The sequence below is a fragment of the Panthera tigris genome, chromosome D1 (genome assembly GCF_018350195.1).
Source record: "Panthera tigris isolate Pti1 chromosome D1, P.tigris_Pti1_mat1.1, whole genome shotgun sequence".
In the NCBI taxonomy this organism is placed as follows: Eukaryota; Metazoa; Chordata; class Mammalia; order Carnivora; family Felidae; genus Panthera; species Panthera tigris.
Window position 1 is genome coordinate 44,000,127 of NC_056669.1, and position 20,222 is coordinate 44,020,348.

Below are 20,222 nucleotides of genomic sequence, written 5' to 3' on the forward strand. Positions count from 1 at the left end.
AGGCATCCTTTCTGTAGCCTCTAGACTAGATGCTTTCTAAAGTCCTTAGTATCTTCTCTGATTCTGCTTTGTTAAGACACTCTGATTTCCCTCTGTTTGACAGCTACTAAGCTTCAAAGTTCTGATTCTCCAGATGAATTAAAGAACATATTTTTAAAAGAACATATTTTAAGTGCTGTAAAATTAAATTGTAATCACAGATTGAAGGATTTCAGTTTCTGCTAATCCTTTTAGAATCTTCTCATTTGATTAAACAGTAGTAAAATTAGGATTGAATGTTAAGTGTTCTAAATCAGTGATCCAGTTTTGAAAAAAATAAAATAAAAAGGGACCAGCCTCTCTTCCTTGCTTCCATTTCTTCTCTCCAGGCTGCTGTGAGGCAAATGGAGCCTGAGAGCAGCTTGCAAGTTTGGGTTGGCACAAATCCTCATGCCTGCATTGGGCTGGCCAATAGTGGACCGTAAAAAATAATCCTTAAACAAAGTAAATACTGTTGACTAAAGTCCAGTTCTTTTGTGCATTAACAAGCCAACTAATTAACATGCCCTCTCTTTCCTAACGCTTACTGGGTATGAAAAGAAGTCTAGATAAAATGAGCTGTTTCATTGTGTGCACTCAGGACTTTAAAATTTTCCTAATAAGGTCAAACTTCTTGGGTCTCCCAAATTTCTTTCACTGAGCCCATGGGTTACATGCTGAGTGTTTCTGAGGAGAGAGATACTGCGTCACTTGTATCACCAGCATCCATCACAGTGTCTGACATACAGTATGGGTTCAATAAATGTCTGTTTAATCAATAACCTAATTAATCTCTGAATGAGTCAATGAATAAATTAACTAAGAACTAGAATTTCTCTCTAGGGCCTAAGCAGCAAGAACAAAGGAATTGAATAGAACTCTGAGTTCTATTAAGACATCTAAAGAAAGGCTGTGTCAACCAACAGAAAGTAAGGAGTTTGAAAATGTAGACAGAAGATCAGCAAAAAGGTGGTTGGGACCCTTACTGCTCTCACACATGATCATAGATAGTCCCCTGACCCCGGGTGTCATCTCATGATTCTGGACACTTCAAATATGATGTTATCTTAGATAGAAGGGTGATTAACAAAACAAAACAAGAAATCAGCCTGGTCAGCGTCAGGCTGCAAGTTGGTGCCCACCGTCTCTAGGCTGCGGTTCTACTGTCAGCCCAGTTTTCAAAGCCTCTGCAGTTTTCTCAGAGCTTATTGCTTATGCGCCTGGTGCCAGGAGTTCATATTTGACTTTGTAGGATCACTTTCTTGAGCTCCCCCCTTCCCAGTTTCCCTGACATTTTTCAGCTCTCTCTCATCTCCGTCCTGATCCTGTGGGTAGAAATGTGCAGCTTTGGTGTCTACCTCTGTCTTTCACCTTTGTCCCTTTGACTAGATTACCACGGAAGCCACCATTTGGGGGAGAGGCTAGGAGAAATGAAAAAAGCATTTCCCCACACTCTTGAGACACAGTTCCTTTGGTCATGGAGAAGGGCTCCCACCTTAAAGTACAGCAGCTTGCCCCACTACCTCTGCAGGGCTGCCTGGGGCTCACACAGACCAAAACAAAAATAGAATTTCCTCCACTCTCTCTGACTCATAGCGAGCCCCTTTCCACTCTTCAGACCAGAAATAGAGGACTTCTCTTGGCGATCCCTCTGCCCACACCTCAGATTAGCCCACAGCTCCATGTTTTGGGGCTACCTTTGCACCCAAGCCTGGAGATACTGGAGGGAAAAGATCCAAGAATCTCACGCATGCTTCAGTTGTGTTTTAAATTCTGGTTTCCTCCCCCAACCCACCTGTTACCATTTACTTTTCAAAATCCTCTGAAAACTGTTCCAGTCATTCTGTCCAGGGTTTTTAGCAGCATTCAGTGGGAGAAATAGGGTGGAGAGGGCTTATTCCATCTTGACTGGACCAGAATTTTCTCAAGTAGTTTTATTAGGTGGTGAAAGCCCATGAGATTGCTTAAGGGGATTGTTTGGTCCACCTGGCAGATCCTATTATAAACTGGCAGTATTAGTTTTGTTTATTGTTATTCTACAAAGGAATGACTGCTCTTGTAAACTGATTTGACAATCTGGAGACCAGACCTGGTATTTGGTGACATCCTGTCATTCATCAGGCCACATTCATGTACCTAAGATATATTACTAGTACCAATTATATGTCAGGGGCTGTGCTAGGCACAGGGGCTACCTGTATGAATGACACAGAATCTCTGTCATTGAGGAGTCCACAGTGTACTAGAAACCAGCCAAAGGTCACCACCAGTGCTACAAGAGGACAAAGCAGAGCTTTAAGTCTAGACCAAAGACATAGGCAAATAGGCAACTTGTGTATAGGGTGATCAGTGCTGTGGGCGAATAGAGCAAAACCTTAATTCTAAACTGGAGGAGGGTCACGACCAATTTCTGAGAAGACGTGAGTCTTAGACACACACAAAATAATAAATAGAGAATCTGCAAGAGAGTATGTTCCACATATATAGAGCGAAATGCACAGAGGCCCGGATACAAGGGAGAAGAGTTTACAATGTGACTACAAGAAGTTTCGAATATGTGGTATTATACAGTATCATGGATCAGAATTGAGGGGTAAATCAAGGGCAGAAAAGAAAGGTCTGGAAAGTTGGGACAAGGTATTTGGAGTATAATTTGGTTATCAACTGAATGGTTTTAAAAGGAGACTAATAAAATCAGTTTTGTGCTTTAGAAAGACCACTCTATATATCTACACTGGGAATATATAGATTCCAGCAGAACAAGATTAGAGGCAGTAAGATCTGTTAGGAGGCTATTGCAGTAACCCAAGCAAGAAATTATAAGACATTCTGGAACCAATAAAAAATAAATCATGCCATATCCACACAAGGAAACACTGTACAGCTGATAAAATAGTGCAGCACCAGGAACTCGAAAAGGAGTCTGATACCTGAGATAGATCCAGTCTGTCATCTGGTCATGTCAGTTCTGTTTTCAACATGTGTCCTGAATCTGAATGCTTCTCACCCTCATCTAAGCCACCAGTGTCTGTTGCCTGGTCGGTCACATCGGCCACTGACTGATCTCCCTGTTCAATGCATGGCACAGCACTTTTGATTCCCCATCCCCACCAACCTATTTCTCACACCTCAAATGTACACTAAACCATCAAGTTGCTTAAAATGAAAACCTGGACTAATCCGTGATTCTTCTTTTTTCTTAATACCTCACATCCAACCCATTAACACATCCTATTCTCCCTGCTTCCAAAATATACTTAGAATCCTATCCTAAACTAAGGCACCATCTTCTGTTAGCTTCCTATTTCCACACTCCCTCGGTTTTCCCACCCTCATTCAATCTTCATCCTCAAAATAAATTTTTTAAAATGAAAAGAATATCGTGACATCTCTGATAAAAGCACTCCAAAGTCCTATACTAGGCATCCCTTATCTCATTACCCTCCTTGTCTTAACCTTACTCACAATTCTGGCCTTTCTTGTTATTCCTCAAAAACACACTAGGCACATTTGCTCTGGCAAATGCCTCTACTTGTGAACATACATCTTCCAGATCTTTATATTCTGCATATGAAGAAACAAGCCAGATCATTTGTAACAGAACTTGGATCAGGGGCCAAGTAACATAAACCATTTTACTTTATCAAGTGCTTTATAAATATAAACTCAGCTAATCCCTGTATAAATCAATTGCTTAGATATTATTATTAAACCCATTTTTTTTCAGGCACAGAGAGGTTAATGACCTAGGCCAAAGTCACACAGCTAGTACATGGCACCGCTGTGATCCTAACCTGCTGCCTGGTTCCAGAATCTGTACTCCCATTCTTTATGCTCTGCTATTGTTAGTAGTTGACGTATACTCTCTAACACAAAGTAAGGTATTTTGCGGATTTCACCCCCTTCTGATGTGTGTAGAGTTAGGGAACAGGTAGAGATAGACAGAGATCTAAGCCTGAGGAGGTAAGAGGCAGGAGAATTACCTAATTAACCAAATTCGCACCCCCATATACAAATACTAAAGCTATTGCGTTAATTGCTTTTAAATACAGCTACCACTACCCTGTGCGCAAAAAGCTAGGCTTGCCAGCTACTGATGGGTCATCTTGATTTCCTTAGTTTCTTCCTCTACAGTGGAAGGAAACAGCTCCTAAACCTCCTTGAGTTTTATGAAATTGAAGCATTTTTAAAGTATTTATTTTGTTGTCACACATTTCAAAAGAGCTCTCTCAGTTACCTAAAGGTGATAACTTAGCCTGGAGCTGCTGCTTCTGATGGAGGGAAAGGCTGGTATGTAGGTGAGGTGGTGTAGGCAGAATTTAAATGTGAATTTCTCTTAATTGCCCCCTTGTTGCATCCTGAATGCTAAAACAGATTAAGATATCCTTCTTTAAAAATTCCTCATCAAACGGACTTAAGGAGATATTACAAAGGTTAAATTTACATTGGTTTTCTTCTGCAGGTTTTGTTTGTTTTTTGAATTTGCAGTTTCTGGTAGTTTGGGTGACAAGGGAAAATAGTTACCAGGAACTTCTGTAAGAGCCTAATGCTGCCCACGTAGGTCAGGTGTTTGAAGATGCTCAGTAACAACAAATGATACAACAGACTGTGCACAGACACATGAGTCCTTTGGTTTCTGAGCTCCTGCTTTTTTTTGGTCAGCTCCTTTTGTGCACTGCTGGGCCCAGATTTTGGGCAGCGTTAGCGGACATTATTGGAAGGAACAGAAACATAGCACTTTCCAGGAAGGATTCAATCTTGTTACCAGTTTGTTTTCCCTCACTTTATCTCTTAAGTAGAATACTTTTTAGAGGTGATACAGTAATATCGTGCAGGGAGTATTTCTAGAGAAAGCAATATAGTATAGCAAAAAGGGCACCGATCTTAGTGTTAGAAATTCTTGTCTATTTTTGATTTTTATATCCACGTAAGCCTTGGAAAATCTACTTAAATTGTCTACACCTCAGTTTCTTTATCTCTGCAGTGTGAATACAGGTATTGATGCACATCACTGATACACGCAAAAATTATTTTGAAAAGTGCCAAACAAATGCAAATTTTCATTCTTGCCCCCATTCAGTTCAACAAACAGTTCAGTAACCATGCCCTAAGCACTGTCATTTGATTTACAAATGAATAAGCCTCAAATGTTGCCTTTGTGCCAGTTGCTGTCTATTGTAGACAAGGCAGAAAGAAAAATCAGGAAGGAAACCTGAAACATGACTGCCTGAGAGCTCTACTGAGCATCATATTAGGCCAGACCTTTGGCTTGCTTTTGTTTTCCAAAGTGATGACCACAAAACATGGTGGCTAAAGGGCTTTATGATTTACATTTTGGTACAGTTACTATTTATGAAGCATCTATCTTGTGCCAGCCTCTGTGCAAGGTATTTATGACTTGTCGCCATTTAACAGGTGATTAAACTGAATCTTAGAGAATTTAAGTAACTTGCCCAAGTCACAGAGCTAGTAAGACATAAAGCAAGAATTTACATCTCCCTCTCCTGCTCATAAGAGGAAAAAACAAAATGAGACTCAAACCACAACCTATCTAGTAGCCAGAAAAGCAACTATTGCTGACCTCCGATAAGGGTTAGGAGGCTGAGCTGATGTGTGAGTAAGACACATCCATTTAGGGAGTTAAATGGAGGAAGGTAGGAGATGGACTGACGTGGGGACCGGATGTTCCAAATTCTCCTCCCCCTAAGTATGCCCACATTTCTATAGTATGTTGTGCAGGTGCCTGAGATAGGTATAGAGAAAGTGGTAGGAAGTTTGAAAAAGCAAGGTTAATTTTAGTATCTATAATCATGGCTGTCTTCATGAAGGAAGTCCTCTTGGAGCCTTTGAGAATGGATAGAAATAGTGTTGGTAGGGTCAGGAAGGAAAAGAAAATAGAAAGGAGAGTTAGAAGGGACAGTTCTTTAATTTACTCAACAAATATTTTTTGAGGTCCCACTCTGTGCTAGGCACTATTCTAAGCACTGAGTAGTAAAGGAAACAGGCAAAAAAATCCCTGGCTTCACAGAGGTTACATTTTAATGGGTAGATGTTTTAGGCGATAAACAAGGCAAATACATAATATTTTAGATAGTGGTAAGGAGAAAACTACTGTTGGGAAAGGAGACCCACCGGGAGTATGTGTGGAGAGTGGGACAGAGATGAGATGTAGCCAGGGTGTCCCAAGGTCTCCCAGAGAGGATGATATTTGAACAAATACCTGCACTTAGGAGGGAGCAGGTTCTGAAGACCTCTGTGGCAGAGCCTTCTGGGTAGAAGGAACAGCAAATACAAGGGCCCAGAGGCAGGGGCACACCTGAATATTTGAGAATCAGCAAGGAGGTGACTGTGGCTAGAGAGGAATAATTCAAATCAAGAGTGTTAGGAGATGGAGTCAGAAGCATGAGGGGTAGGATGCCATGAGTCAAGTTCTTGTATGTCTCTGAAAGTCATTGCAAGGACTGTGGCTTTTATTTTCAGTAATAAATGCCACTGAAAAGTTTGATCAGAGGAGTGTCGTGATCTGATCTACATTTTAAGGGAATTTCTATGGCTGTTGGGTTTAAAATTGGCTGGAGTAGGGGAGGAAGGGCAAAGATAGAAAATAAAAACAGTTTAAAGACTATTGTTATAATCTGGAAGAAGGCGATGTATATTAAACCCAGTAGAACAACCAACAAAACTAAAAGGCAACCAACGGAATGGGAAAAGATATTTGCAAATGACATATCGGACAAAGGGCTAGTATCCAAAATCTATAAAGAGCTCACCAAACTTCACACCCAAAAAACAAATAACCCAGTGAAGAAATGGGCAGAAAACATGAATAGACACTTCTCTAAAGAAGACATCCGGATGGCCAACAGGCACATGAAAAGGTGCTCAACATCGCTCCTCATCAGGGAAATACAAATCAAAACCACACTCAGATATCACCTCACGCCAGTCAGAGTGGCCAAAATGAACAAATCAGGAGACTATAGATGCTGGAGAGGATGTGGAGAAACGGGAACCCTCTTGCACTGTTGTTGTGAATGCAAATTGGTGCAGCCACTCTGGAAAGCAGTGTGGAGGTTCCTCAGAAAATTAAAAATAGACCTACCCTATGACCCAGCAATAGCACTGCTAGGAATTTACCCAAGGGATACAGGAGTACTGATGCATAGGGGCACTTGTACCCCAATGTTTATAGCAGCATGTTCAACAATAGCCAAATTATGGAAAGAACCTAAATGTCCATCAACTGATGAATGGATAAATAAATTGTGGTTTATATACACAATGGAGTACTACGTGGCAATGAGAAAGAATGAAATATGGCCCTTTGTAGCAACGTGGATGGAACTGGAGAGTGTGATACTAAGTGAAATAAGCCATACAGAAAAAGACAGATACCATATGTTTTCACTCTTAGGTGGATCTTGAGAAACTTAACAGAAACCCATGGGGGAGGGGAAGGAAAAAAAAAGGAGGTTAGAGTGGGAGAGAGCCAAAGCATAAGAGACTCTTAAAAACTGAGAACAAACTGAGGGTTGATGGGGGGTGGGAGGGAGGGGAGAGTGGGTGATGGGTATTGAGGAGGGCACCTTTTGGGATGAGCACTGGGTGTTGTATGGAAACCAATTTGACAATAAACTTCATATATTGAAAAAATTTAAAAAATAATAAAATAAAATCTTTTTTAAGTAAAAAAAAAAAAACAAAAAAAACCAAACCAAAAAACCCGGTAGAAGTAGATTGGTATGAAGTAGTTTAATTATTAACGGTAGAAAAAATAAGAGTTGAGAAGGTATGAAGGAAAGAGGAGGGAAAAGCGACCCAGAAATATTTGACTTAATACCTAGTAGCATGGAGTTTAGAGTTGAGGGGGGTCGGCAGGGGTGGGGAAGTATGAAGCGAGCCTATGTAGAGAAGAAAATTATGAGAATTGATTACTAAGCCTGGGTCCAGTGCTTAGTCCTTAAATGGAAACGGGATTCCTCATCTTAAACTTATGTCAGGATGAGTTGTGCTGTTTTCTTGGTTTCTCTGCTCAGGGAAAATATCAGCATTTGGGCCAGCAATCAAGAAGGGGGTAATATGCCTCTACAGTTTAAAAAGTCATGAAAAATCATGCTACCTTTAGAAAATTCCTTTGTATCTCTCTTACAGAAAACTTTTTTCCCAAATGACAAGCTCTGTCTTTATTTCAGCTGTCACTTTTGCCTTCTTTCCATGTTCTCCCTATGTGCCTCAATCTTCCCCATTCTTCAGTTACCAGCCCTGGTAGTAGATTCTGCCTCCTGAACACTTCTGCCCATAACCATGGCCTCTACCTAGGCAAGGCCACCTTCAGCTATCATGGGGATCATTGCATCACTTCTTCATAGGTCTTTCTGGCTCCACTCCTGTAGCCCTTTTAATCTTTCTCCATGCTGTAGCCAGATCAGTCTTCCTAAAATAGAAATCTGATCATGCCCCTACCTAAACACTGCAAGGGATCCCAGTGATCTTAAGATAATGTACCTCATAAAGTACACCAATCTCAATGTGGTTTAAGCAGCCCTTCCCTCCTCTACTTCTCTACCTCTCCCCATTCTCTCATCTCCCATATCATGTTCTGAACATTCCAACCTTCTTAAAGTTTCCCAAACACAGCACACTCTATCTCATCTATGAAGCTTCAAACACACTTCCCTCCACTCTTCATCCAGCTGATACTCAGCCATAATGCTCAGCCTCAGTGAGTCTCTGGGTCTGATGCCCCTCCTGACTCAGTCCTGCCTCAGGACTTACCAAACCACACTGCAGTGGCTTGCTGAGATGCTCACATGCCTTCTTGACTCTAGGGCAAGCATCAGGTTTATCTTGTGCCACGTATGTCCCTCGCTCCCAGCAAGTTCTGAGCAGTCATAAGTAACAGACACTCATTCCATACTGCATCAATAACCTATAACAAATGTTAGTTCTTTAATGAAACTTTTCCAAGAGCTGTCCATTGGAAGGGTAACTCGACATGTGTTACAAATTTATCACCTTCCACCTTTTGCTGTGGTTACATAATTTATCTCTATTATTGAACAAGTTCTTCTTAAGTGCCAAATCCATGCCCAATTTATCATTGTTTTGTCCCTAGATCGTCTACCATTTTTTTTATTTTCAGACTCTAACAATTAATTGATTAATGGAGTATAAATGTTATATTTTAGAATTTCCAAATAGGCCAGTTTATGGAGAGCATATGCTTTGAGGTTGCAAGGGGTGCATGATAAATCCAAGCAGGTAAGTTGAGACAAGATGGTAGAAAATATAGTTTGTTTAGCTATGATTTACTGGTTTGGAAGCTGGAGATTTGTTGTGGATTTCTAAACCAAGGAGGTAATATTATCATAACTGAGTATGAAGGAGATTAATCTGTCCTTAAAATAAGTTTATGATACAGAAATACAGTGCTTTCCTGCATCCATCTCCAGGATTGGTAATAGAGGAAGTGAATCTTGGTACTGTTGGGGATTTGGGTCTTTCTTCAAGGTTTTTTGGGGGGAAAAACTGGAAATAGAAGATAATTATTAGACATACGAATTTGGGACCTCTGTCTTTGTATTTACTCTGGTTCTAACTCTGATAAATTGCTCAGTGAATGCTCAAGTTATTCAGAATCCATGGATATAGCTATAGCAGAATTAAATCTCATAGTTAATCCATAATTTGTTTCTCAACAGGTTCTCTGACTCTGAGAACACATCATGTTCAAGATTCCAAAATGGGATTTGTGATCAATGCTATCTATTCCATGGCCTATGGGCTCCACAACATGCAGATGTCCCTCTGTCCAGGCTATGCAGGCCTCTGTGATGCAATGAAGCCAATTGATGGACGGAAACTTTTGGACTCCCTGATGAAAACCAATTTTACTGGGGTTTCTGGAGATATGATCCTATTTGATGAGAATGGAGACTCTCCAGGAAGGTACTGTTCTGATTCTCTTCTAGACAATAGCACCTGAACAATCATCTCTTGATCCTAAGGTGTCTGTTTCTGTCTTTTGTAGTTATCTCAGCTTACTGGTCATATTTGGCCAGTTCTGACACCAGAAAGTGATGAAAGATAGAGAGGGGAAGCCCCATTTTCTGTAGCCAGGTACATTACTGATGCTGACAACAGACTCTTGGAACCATATTTCAGAGACCTGCACTTAGAGACAGGAGCCTCATGTTATTGTAGCAAATCAAAAGCCAGCCCTGTGGTTTCTCTGTACGTGTTTTCTGTTATTCTCTGTATTCTGCTCTCTTTTGGGGTCATAGAACTCTTCTGAAACATGAATGGTTCCATTTGTGGTAATTCAGAAATGGGGCTGAGGCGCTGTTACATTGTTTGCTGTACCTATAGTAAGTTATAAGTCATTTTATTTTATTATCCTGTAGCTGGAGGACTTTCTCCTTTCTCGAGGACTAAATTGCCTTTTCCTCTGAAATTCTACCTTTCATTATTTATAGAGGAGCCTGAGAAATATGAACTTACTGTTAATTATAGGTCAGCCTCCAGAGAAGTCATTAGGTACCTAGAACTTACCACTATTCACATCTATCTCAGACTCAAAATCCTTAAGTGACTGTACACATGAGACTTTTAATCCATGAGGGATAATGTTGTTAAAATGATATTCAGAGTTGTAGCAGGGCGAGGTCTTCACTCTGCCTTACATTGGCACAGTCAGGGTCCTCTGGTCTCCCACTGTAAAATCCCAAGTATTCTTCCAGCAACAGTTTATGCTTGACATGGTGTCTTTACACTCTGCAGCTGATCCTGCCAAGAGAAGGTTTCATGACTCCATGACTCACACCCCATGTGCCCACACATGTAACAGCCACCTTGGTTCTAGCTTGTTTCCACATTACTGAGGTGAGCTGGAGCTTGTCCCTGACTGCAGCTGTTACCATCTCATAAGCTGAGCTTCGAAGTGACAGTTAGTTCCAAATCATGCAGCCAAGAGCCAAGCTATATATTTTCTCCATTCTAGAGGCTTGAAGAATATTGTTCCAAGCAGGCGCTTTGCCAAGAAAAGCTGACTTTTCATATATAGTTTTCTTCTTTTTGGCTATTCAGTATATCCATGGGGAGTAGGGAATACAAGCATTCTATTAGGGCCAAAGAAAACTTCACGTTTGTTGTAAGGCTTCATAGGGCAGGTCAACCAATGAGCTCAGTCTGTAGCCTCAGGTCAAGGGCTAGTCCCTGATATCTGCACATGTATTTACTATTCTTATGAGCATACCAATCGCACCAACATCAGCTTAGGACTTGTTCCTCAACTTTGATGACTACAGCTCCAATATTCAGAATTTTCAAGGCATGTACCCAAGCCAGTTCCACAAAGCAGATAGTGAAGAAATGTCTCAGCTCTATTCCAATGGAAAAGCTTAATGGATCAGACAGAACATCACTGTCTCATTCATAATCCTCCAAATTTTCTGCAATAGGGTACACTTATGACATTGGTTCTTATCCTTTTTTAGAACACGAATCTCTGTTAAGACTCAAATGAAATTTATAGATGTTCTCTAAATTACAATATACATAAAATTTTGCAAACAATTTCCAAGAATTCACAATTGTTTAGAGATTCCAGAGTTACAAAATTATAAAGGTTTGGTATTACAGTAACCCATTAATAAATAAATCTGAATTGGACTCTGAGGGCATGAGCCAGATTCAGGAGGATGGTTTCTAACTTTTTATTTTTCCAATTAATCCAGTTCTATTTACAAAATAACTAAACTAATATTAACTGAACATGTGTTCTGAGCCAAACACTTAGCTAAGTCCTCTACATTTTAATCCTATGAGGTAATGTTATCATTCTCTTTTCCCACTCCAGGCTCACAAAGTGAAGCTTACAAAGATTAAATTACTTCCCCAAAGATACAGTCTAATACATGATAGCTCAAGATTCAAATTCAGTCTCCTGGACTTCATTCCTAGCATTACACAGTAGCCTGCCAATTAATCAACCAGGATCAAAATTTAAAACCCACTGTTTTTTGAGAAATGTATGGGGAGACATTCTGTTGTTATTTCTGTGGAGTAAAAGTTATGGCTCTGTTGGATCAAAGACATTCCAAACTGAGAAATGAACCAGAGGAGCCCTGGGGGTGACTAGGCAGTCCCCTAAAATGCCAGAGTCACAAGAGGAAGATCCTAAACAAAGAAAGCAGAGACAGGTAGCTCACTCTGGCAAACTACTGGAGAATTCACTTCAACCACTGCTTCTAAACCTCACAGCTAATCAGACTACTATTAGTCCACAATTCTTTAATGAAATCTTTGGGACCAGGTATGTTACAGAATTTAGGATTTTTAGATTTATAAAAGGTAACATAATCATATAGTACCACGAGCATGCTGTGGAGCAGGCTTTAATTAACATATTAATATTTCTGTAGCAAAACACACAAATATTCACACAAAGTGTGATACATAGGCTATATGTAGCAAAACATACAAATATTCACACAAAGTATGATACATAGGCTATAAATAGCCCCATTACAGTGCAGGTCAAGTTCTATCACCAGATGAGTTCAGATTGGGTAATGTTTCGTTGCCAAGTGAGTTATAAAATAACATAATTTTCAGAGCTCTAAGGTTTTCAGAATTATAGATAAGAAATACAGACCTGGACTACTTACCACCAATGGTATAGATCACAGGTCAGCAAACTGTGGTCTTCAGGCCAAATTGAGTCTGCTGTCTATTTTTGTAAATCAGGTTTTATTGGAATACAGTCAGCCTCACTTACTTAGATAATGTCTATGGCTGCTTTCACACTACACTGGAAGCGTTGAGTAGTTTCAACAGAGACCATCTCACAAAGCCTGAAATATTAACTGTACCTTTACAGCCAAAGTCTTCTCACCCTTATATGGAGACCATTGAGAACTAAGGTTTATGAGGACTTGCCACTGCCTGGGACTGAACATAAATGGGCAGAGGAAACATGGAGTCAACATCAGACTAAGTACAACTGACTAAAGCAAAAATTTTAACAATATATTGTGATATTTATAAGCATGGCTGTGTAAAGTATTTGGCAACATGGCATAAAGAAAGGGGGTATAGAATTATACAATGGCAAGTTTCTTATCACATTAAGTGACACAACATTAACTTTAAGTAGAATAAGATAAATAGAGTGCATATTTAATCCCTTAGCAAGAGGAATAGCTAAAAAACCAACAGAAGACTACTTTAAAATTTTTGATTAATCCGGGGCGCCTGGGTGGCTCAGTTGGTTAAGCGTCCGACTTCGGCTCAGGTCACGATCTCACAGTCTGTGAGTTCGAGCCCCGCGTCAGGCTCTGGGCTGATGGCTCAGAGCCTGGAGCCTGCTTCCGATTCTGTGTCTCCTTCTCTCTCTGCCCCTCCCCCATTCATGCTCTGTCTCTCTCTGTCTCAAAAATAAATAAAAACGTTAAAAAAAAATTTTTTTTAAATTTTTGATTAATCCAAAAGGTAAGAAAAGAAGAACACATGGACAGATGTGACAAAGAAAAAAAAAGACTAGAACACTAGAAATTTGAAGATACTGAGCTGGTTTGCACAATGGTTCTTAATATGTGGCTCTGTCCACGGAGGGTCCATAGAGATGATTTGTTTCAACTTCCTAACTCTCTCTGGGGTGAAAAAACAGTCTCAGAGAAAGGAAGAGGCATGCCCATTCCCATGCAGTCAGTTAGTAACAGAGCAAGGACAATATGCAATTGCCAGGCACAATCATTAAATTCAAATGAGAAGAATGTAACTTAATTTACACCCCCTCCATTTTCTTTATGTTACATGTGAAATGGTTTTATGTATATCCTGAAAAAAGATCTCATTATATTTATTAAAGGATTTGGTCAAAGCAACCCTGTGGTCTCTGTTTAATCTCTGATAATCCAACCCCAAATTCACAGATCATTATAATCACTTTGTTGCATGGACTTGTGTGTGGAGTGTCCATTTTGTTAACCAACAGACAATTTATCACATTTTTAAGAATTAAACTTTTAAAAAACACACACCTTAGAATTATATACTGAGCTGATCTGAGGAGCTATAGACATCTAATATCCTGTACAGTCAGTTCCCCTTACAATGTTGCAGTTCCCCTGACAACCTTGCTTCAGCCTCTTGGGTAAACAATACCTCACTATCTTCTGAGGAAGGAAGACTGCTCCAATTTTCAGGGACTTATAACTGCTTAGAAAGTTCTTTATTTCTGTTAAACTGAACCCTGCCTGCCTCTAGTTTCTACTTAGGGCTTTGATAGGACTTTTTTTTTTCTTTTTGGTTAGAACACATTTCATGTTTTATTTTGTTTTTGAATGCTATATAAAATTCATTTTTTAAAATGTTAGTGGGGCGCCTGGTGGCTCAGTCGGTTAAGCATCTGACTTCAGCTCAGGTCATGATGTCGGGCTCTGTGCTGATAGTTCGGAGCCTGGAGTCTGCTTTGGATTCTGTGTCTCCCTCTCTCTGCCCCTTACCTGCTTGCCTGCTTGTGTACGTGTGTTCTCTCTCTCTCTCTCTCTCTCTCTCAAAAAATATTTAAAAATAAAAATAAAAATGTCAGTATATTTCAACTGTAAATTGTGGTCAGTTAAGGAAGAGAGATGAGGGAAGGCAGAGAGAAAGGAGAAAGAAGAGAGATATTGCAGAAGACAGATCACACCCATCACACACAGTGATGAGAAAGAGGTTTCAGGAGCACAGAGATGTAGAAACCAAGAGGCTCAGTGAAAGACAGCAAGAGAGCAAGACAGGGAGAAAGAGAGGGAATGAAATAATGGGAAACAATTGCAGAAAGCTATTATGTGTTTCAATTCTTAGCTAATTAATTCTTCTCTCACTTTTGATGGAGAATAAAATCTATATCCTATCTCTGAAAATTGAAAGAATTCATATCAATTGATAAGTGAAGGCAAAAAAATTTTTTTTCATGGAGAATTATTTTTACCTAATTTTTTTCTAATATACTGCTAGCAAAGATTTTTACAGTAATGTTATATTTTCATCACTACAACTACTAATGATAATATATCTGTGTTTGTCTTACAGATAAGAAATAATTACCAGAAATCTGGAGGCTAATAATTGCATGGGGAGGATTCATTCTCTCTAACATAGTTAAAACAGGTTGACAGGTTTGAACCAAATTTAAGGTTTAACTTTTCTTGAAGTCACTTCCCTGTCAAATATAACATTTTCCATTCTATGCAGTTTTCATATTTATTTTTCAAAAACTGGATCTCTTCATGGTTTACCATTCTCCTACATAAAACAGATTTTTGTGAAAGGGAAGCAACGAGGGTTGATTCTTTGCTCTATCAAATAGTTATGGCACATTCTAATGGAAAAGAACAGCAGACTGGAAGTCTAAAGGCTGAGTTTAGGTTTGCTCTGCCACTTGTATACTCTGCAGTCTGGTACCACTCAACAACCTCACCAAGCTTTGGTTCCATTATCTGTAAAACGAAAAGTGTGTACTAGACCTTATCAGAGCTAAGAATTGGTAGGAATGGGTTGATGCCTCAAATGGGGTGAGCAATGAAACCCTCATATCTCTTCAAATCAGTAGCAGCAAAGAAAGAAGCTTCCTGACACCGATAATTCTTTATTTTTCCAAGCCTAGAATGTCCAAAGGTTATTGGCTCACAGAGTATTTGCTCACACGGAGTACCTTTTGAAGTCTCAGAAGCCCATATATTTGAAGTAGTCAGTGACATAATATAGGAGTTTCTTTTTTTTTTTAATTTTTAATGTTTTTATCTATTTTTGAGACAGAGAGAGACAGAGCATGAGCAGGGTAGGAGCAGAGAGGGAGGGAGACACAGATCTGAAGCAGGCTCCAGGCTCTGAGCTGTCAGCACAGAGCCCGACGCGGGGCTCGAATTCACGAACGGTGAGATCATGACCTGAGCCGAAGTCGGACGCCAAACCGACTGAGCCACCCAGGCGCTCCAGGAGTTTCTTTTTTAACCTTAGTGCTCTATTTTCTAATATCTCAACTCACTGCATTCTTAGTAGCCACTGGACAAATGTGACTGAGTGGAACGGTTTAGGACTCAGTTTTGTATTCTATAGATTGGTACTTTGGGTTTAGAAGTGGACTTTCGACAGTTACTCAAAATTGTTGCTTACTTCAGATAAAACACTTTAGGATAATCCTTAAGCTACTAAACAGTGAACAAAATTTAAGAATGAATTAAAATTCTGAAAAAGGCACTACAGTAAAAAAGAATTGTGATTGGGAGTAAAAACAGAATGGTATTATTTTACAATGTACATCCAAACAGACTGATTTCATATTTGTTCTGAACATTTCCTTACAGAGCATTGGTCTGAGTATGTCAATCTGTCACTGGAATCCAAAAGCTAGAAAGTTTCCCATCCATGTCAATTTGCAGATAGCTAAAATAAGCTGAGCATGAAAGGATGAAGGGATCACGTGTAAGAGCCCATCTGCCAATCATTTAAGTCCTAGGAGGAAAACACATAGGGTACTATGTGAAGACACTGTATACCTAAGACATACCCACCATTTACATCTACATGAGCCAATAAAGTGATGGTATTGTTTATCCACTGTCCTGACACTAGAAAATTATTTCAAAAATGCTTCTCTGGAAATGTTCTTACATACAAGAAAAACCTTGTAAATAATCACATTAATTTTGCCTCTTTACATCTCTATCCCCATACTCAAAATGAGAACAATAGCTAATAAAGGCTGAGAACTCACAAGGTACTCCTATCTTCTAGCATTTTTACAGTGCTTTAGAAGATATTTTCACACTTATTTTATTTTGTTTTTTATTTTAATTCCAGTTAGTTAACATACAGTGTTATATTATTTTCAGATGTACAATATAATGATTCAACAATTTCATACATCACCCAGTGCTCATCCCAAGTGCACTCCTTGATCCCCAACAAGGATCAAGGACCCATCCTCCCATCCACTTCCCCCCTGGTTACCATCAGTTCTCTACAACTGAGAGTCTGTTTCTTGATTTATCTTTCCCTCTCTCCCTTTATTTTCCTCTTCGGTGGTTTTTTTTTGTTTGTTTCTCAAATTCCACATATGAGTGAAATCATGTGGTATTTGTCTTTCTCTGTCATATTTTGCATATCATTATACTCTTTAGCTCATTGCAAATGGCAAGATTTCATTCTTTTGATGGCTGAGTAATATTCCATTATATATACATATATAGTTAATGTATTAGTATTATATATAGTATTATTTGATGAATGGAATTATTATTATTCTTCTTATTATTTAATAAGAAATTATCTTATTTGTCCATTCATCAAATGATTGACACATGGGCTGCTTCCATATCTTAGCTGTTGTAAGTAACAATGCTATAAACGTAGGGGTGCATGTATCCCTTTGAATTGGTGTTTTTGTATTCTTTGCGCAAATACTCAGTAGTGTGATTACTGGATTGTAGGGTAGCTCTATTTTTAAACATTTGAGGGACCTCCATACTCTTTTACACAGCAGCTACACCAGTTTGCATTCCCACCAACAGTGCAAGAGGGTTCCCTTTTCTCCACATCTTCACCAATACCTGTTGTTTCTTGTGTTGATTTTAGCTACTTTGACAGGTATGAAGTGATATGTCTTTGTAGTTTTGACTTACACTTCCTTGATAGTAAGTGATGATGAACATCTTTTCATGTGCCTGTTGGCCATCTGCATGTCTTTTTTGGAGAAATGTCTGTTCATGTCTTCTGCCCATTTTTAATTGGATTATTTATTTTGGGGGGTGTTGAGTTTTATAAGTTCTTTATAGATTTTGGATAGTAACCCTTTGTCAGATATGTCATTGGCAAATATCTTCCCATTCTGAAGGTTGCCTTTTAGTTTTGTTAATGGTTTTCTTCACTGTGCAGCAGCTTTTCATTTTGATTAAATCCCAGAGTTGTTTCCCTTGCCTCAGGAGACATATCTAGAAAAAAGTTGCTATGGTTGATGTCAAAGAGGTTATTGACTATGTTCTCTTCTACGATTTTTATGGTTTCAGATCTTACATTTAGGCCTTTAATAAATTTTTAATTTATTTTTGTGTTTTCTATAATAAAGTGGTTCTGGTTCATCTTTCTTTCTTTTGCATGTAGCTGTCCAGTTTTCCCAACACCATTTGTTGAACAGACTGTCTTTTTCCCATTGAATATTCTTTCCTTCTTTGTCAAAGATTAATTAACCATATAGTTGTGGGCTTATTTCTGGGTTTTCTATTCTGTTCTGTTGACCTATGTGTCTATCTTTGTGCTAGTACCATACCATTTTGATCACTATAGCTTTGTAATATAACTTGAAATCCAGAATTGTAATGCCTCCAAGTTTGCCTTTCTTTTTCAAGATTGCTTTGGCTATTCACAGTCTTTTGTGGTTCCATACAAATTTTAGAATAGTTTCTTCCAGTTCTGTGAAAAATGCTGTTGGTATTTTGACAGGGATTGCATTAAATGTATACATTGCTTTAGGTAATATGGACATTTTAACAATATTTGTTCTTCCAACCCATGAGCATGGAATGTCTTTGCATTTCTCTGTGTCATATTCAATTTCTTTCATCAGTGATTTACACTTTTCAGAGTAAAGGTCTTTCACTTCTTTGGTTAGGAATAAGCCTAACCAAAGAAGTGATTATTTTGGGTGCAATCATAATGGGTTTGCTTTCTTAATTTCTCTTCCTGCTGCTTCATTATTGGTGTATAGAAATGCAACACATTTCTGTACATTAACTTTGTATCCTGAGACTTTACTAAATTTGTTTATCAGTTCTAGAAGCTTTCTGGTGGCGTCTTTCAGGTTTTCTATATAAACTATCATGTCATCTGCAAATAGTGAAAGTTTTACTTCTTCCTTACTGACATGGATGAATTTTTGTTATTGTTATTGTCTAATTGCTGTGGCTAGGACTTCTAGTACTATGTTGAATAAAAGTGGTAAGGGGCACCTTGCTGGCTCATTTGGTAGAGCATGCAGCTCTTGATTTTGGGGTCATGAGTTTGAGCCCTATGTTGGCTGTAGGGATTGTTTAGATAAATATATTTTTAGAAATGATATTTACTTATTTGTTTGTTTATTTAGAAAGTGCACATGCATGATAGTGAGGGAAGGGCGGAAAGAGAAAGAATCTCAAGCAGGCTCCATGCCTAGAGCAGAGCCCTACATGGGGCTCAATCTCACAACCCCAAGACCATCATCTAAGCTGATACCAAGAGTCTGATGCTTAACCAACTGAGCCACCCAGGTGCCCCATAATTTTTTTTAAGTGGTGATAGTAGACATCCTTGTCTTGTTCCTGACATTAGGGGAAAAGTTCTCAGTTTTTCCCCATTAAGGATGATGTTAGCTATGGGTTTTTCATATATGGCCTTTATTATATTGAGGTATGTTCCCTCTAAGCCTACCTTGTTGAGGATTTTTATCATGAATGGATGTTGTACTTTGTCAAATGCTTTTTCTGCATCTATTGAAATGATCTTATGGTTCCTGTCTTTTTTCTTATTGATGTGAAATATATCACATTGATTGATTTGGCAGTATTGAACCACCCTTGCAATCCTGGTGGATTCACCACTTGATCATGGTGGATGTTTTTTTTTTTTTTTTTGGTTTTGTTTGTTTTACTGTATTATTGAATTTGGTTTGATAGTGTTTTGTTGAGAATTTTTGCATCTATGATCATCAAAAATATTGGCCTGTAGTTCTCTTTTTTTTAGTGGTGCCTTTATCTGGTTTTGGTATCAAGGTAGTGCTGGCCTCATAGAATGAATTTGGAAGTTTTCCTTCCTTTTCTATGTTTCAGGATAGTTTGAGAAGAATAGGTTAAATCTTCTTTAAATATTTGGTAGAATTCACTGTGAAGCCATCTCTTCCTGGACTTTGTTGGGAATTTTTGGATTTCTGATTCAATTTCTATGCTGGTTATTGATCTGTTCAAATTTTCTATTTCTTCCTGTTTCAGTTTTCATAGTTTATATGTTTCTAGGAATTTATCCATTTTCTAGGTTGTCCAATTTGTTGGCATTTAGTTTTCATAATATTCTCTTATAATTATTTTTATTTCTATAGTGGTTGTTATTCCTCCTCTCTCCCTTGTGATTTTGTTTGAGTCCTTTCCCTTTTTTTCTTGACAAGTTCGGTTAAAGTTTTATCGATTTCA

At 38.7% G+C, this 20,222-nt stretch overlaps 1 protein-coding gene across 3 annotated transcripts in view; it reads left to right on the forward strand.

Moving 5' to 3' along the window:
* The window catches only part of GRM5 (glutamate metabotropic receptor 5), a 507,872-nt gene that overhangs the window by 400,728 nt on the left and 86,922 nt on the right, over positions 1–20,222 (forward strand). For all 3 annotated transcript variants that reach the window (XM_042959448.1, XM_042959449.1, XM_042959450.1), the window contains exon 4: positions 9,720–9,966. In XM_042959448.1, the coding sequence (XP_042815382.1) occupies positions 9,720–9,966 (247 nt within the window). The remainder of the gene's footprint in view (positions 1–9,719; positions 9,967–20,222) is intronic.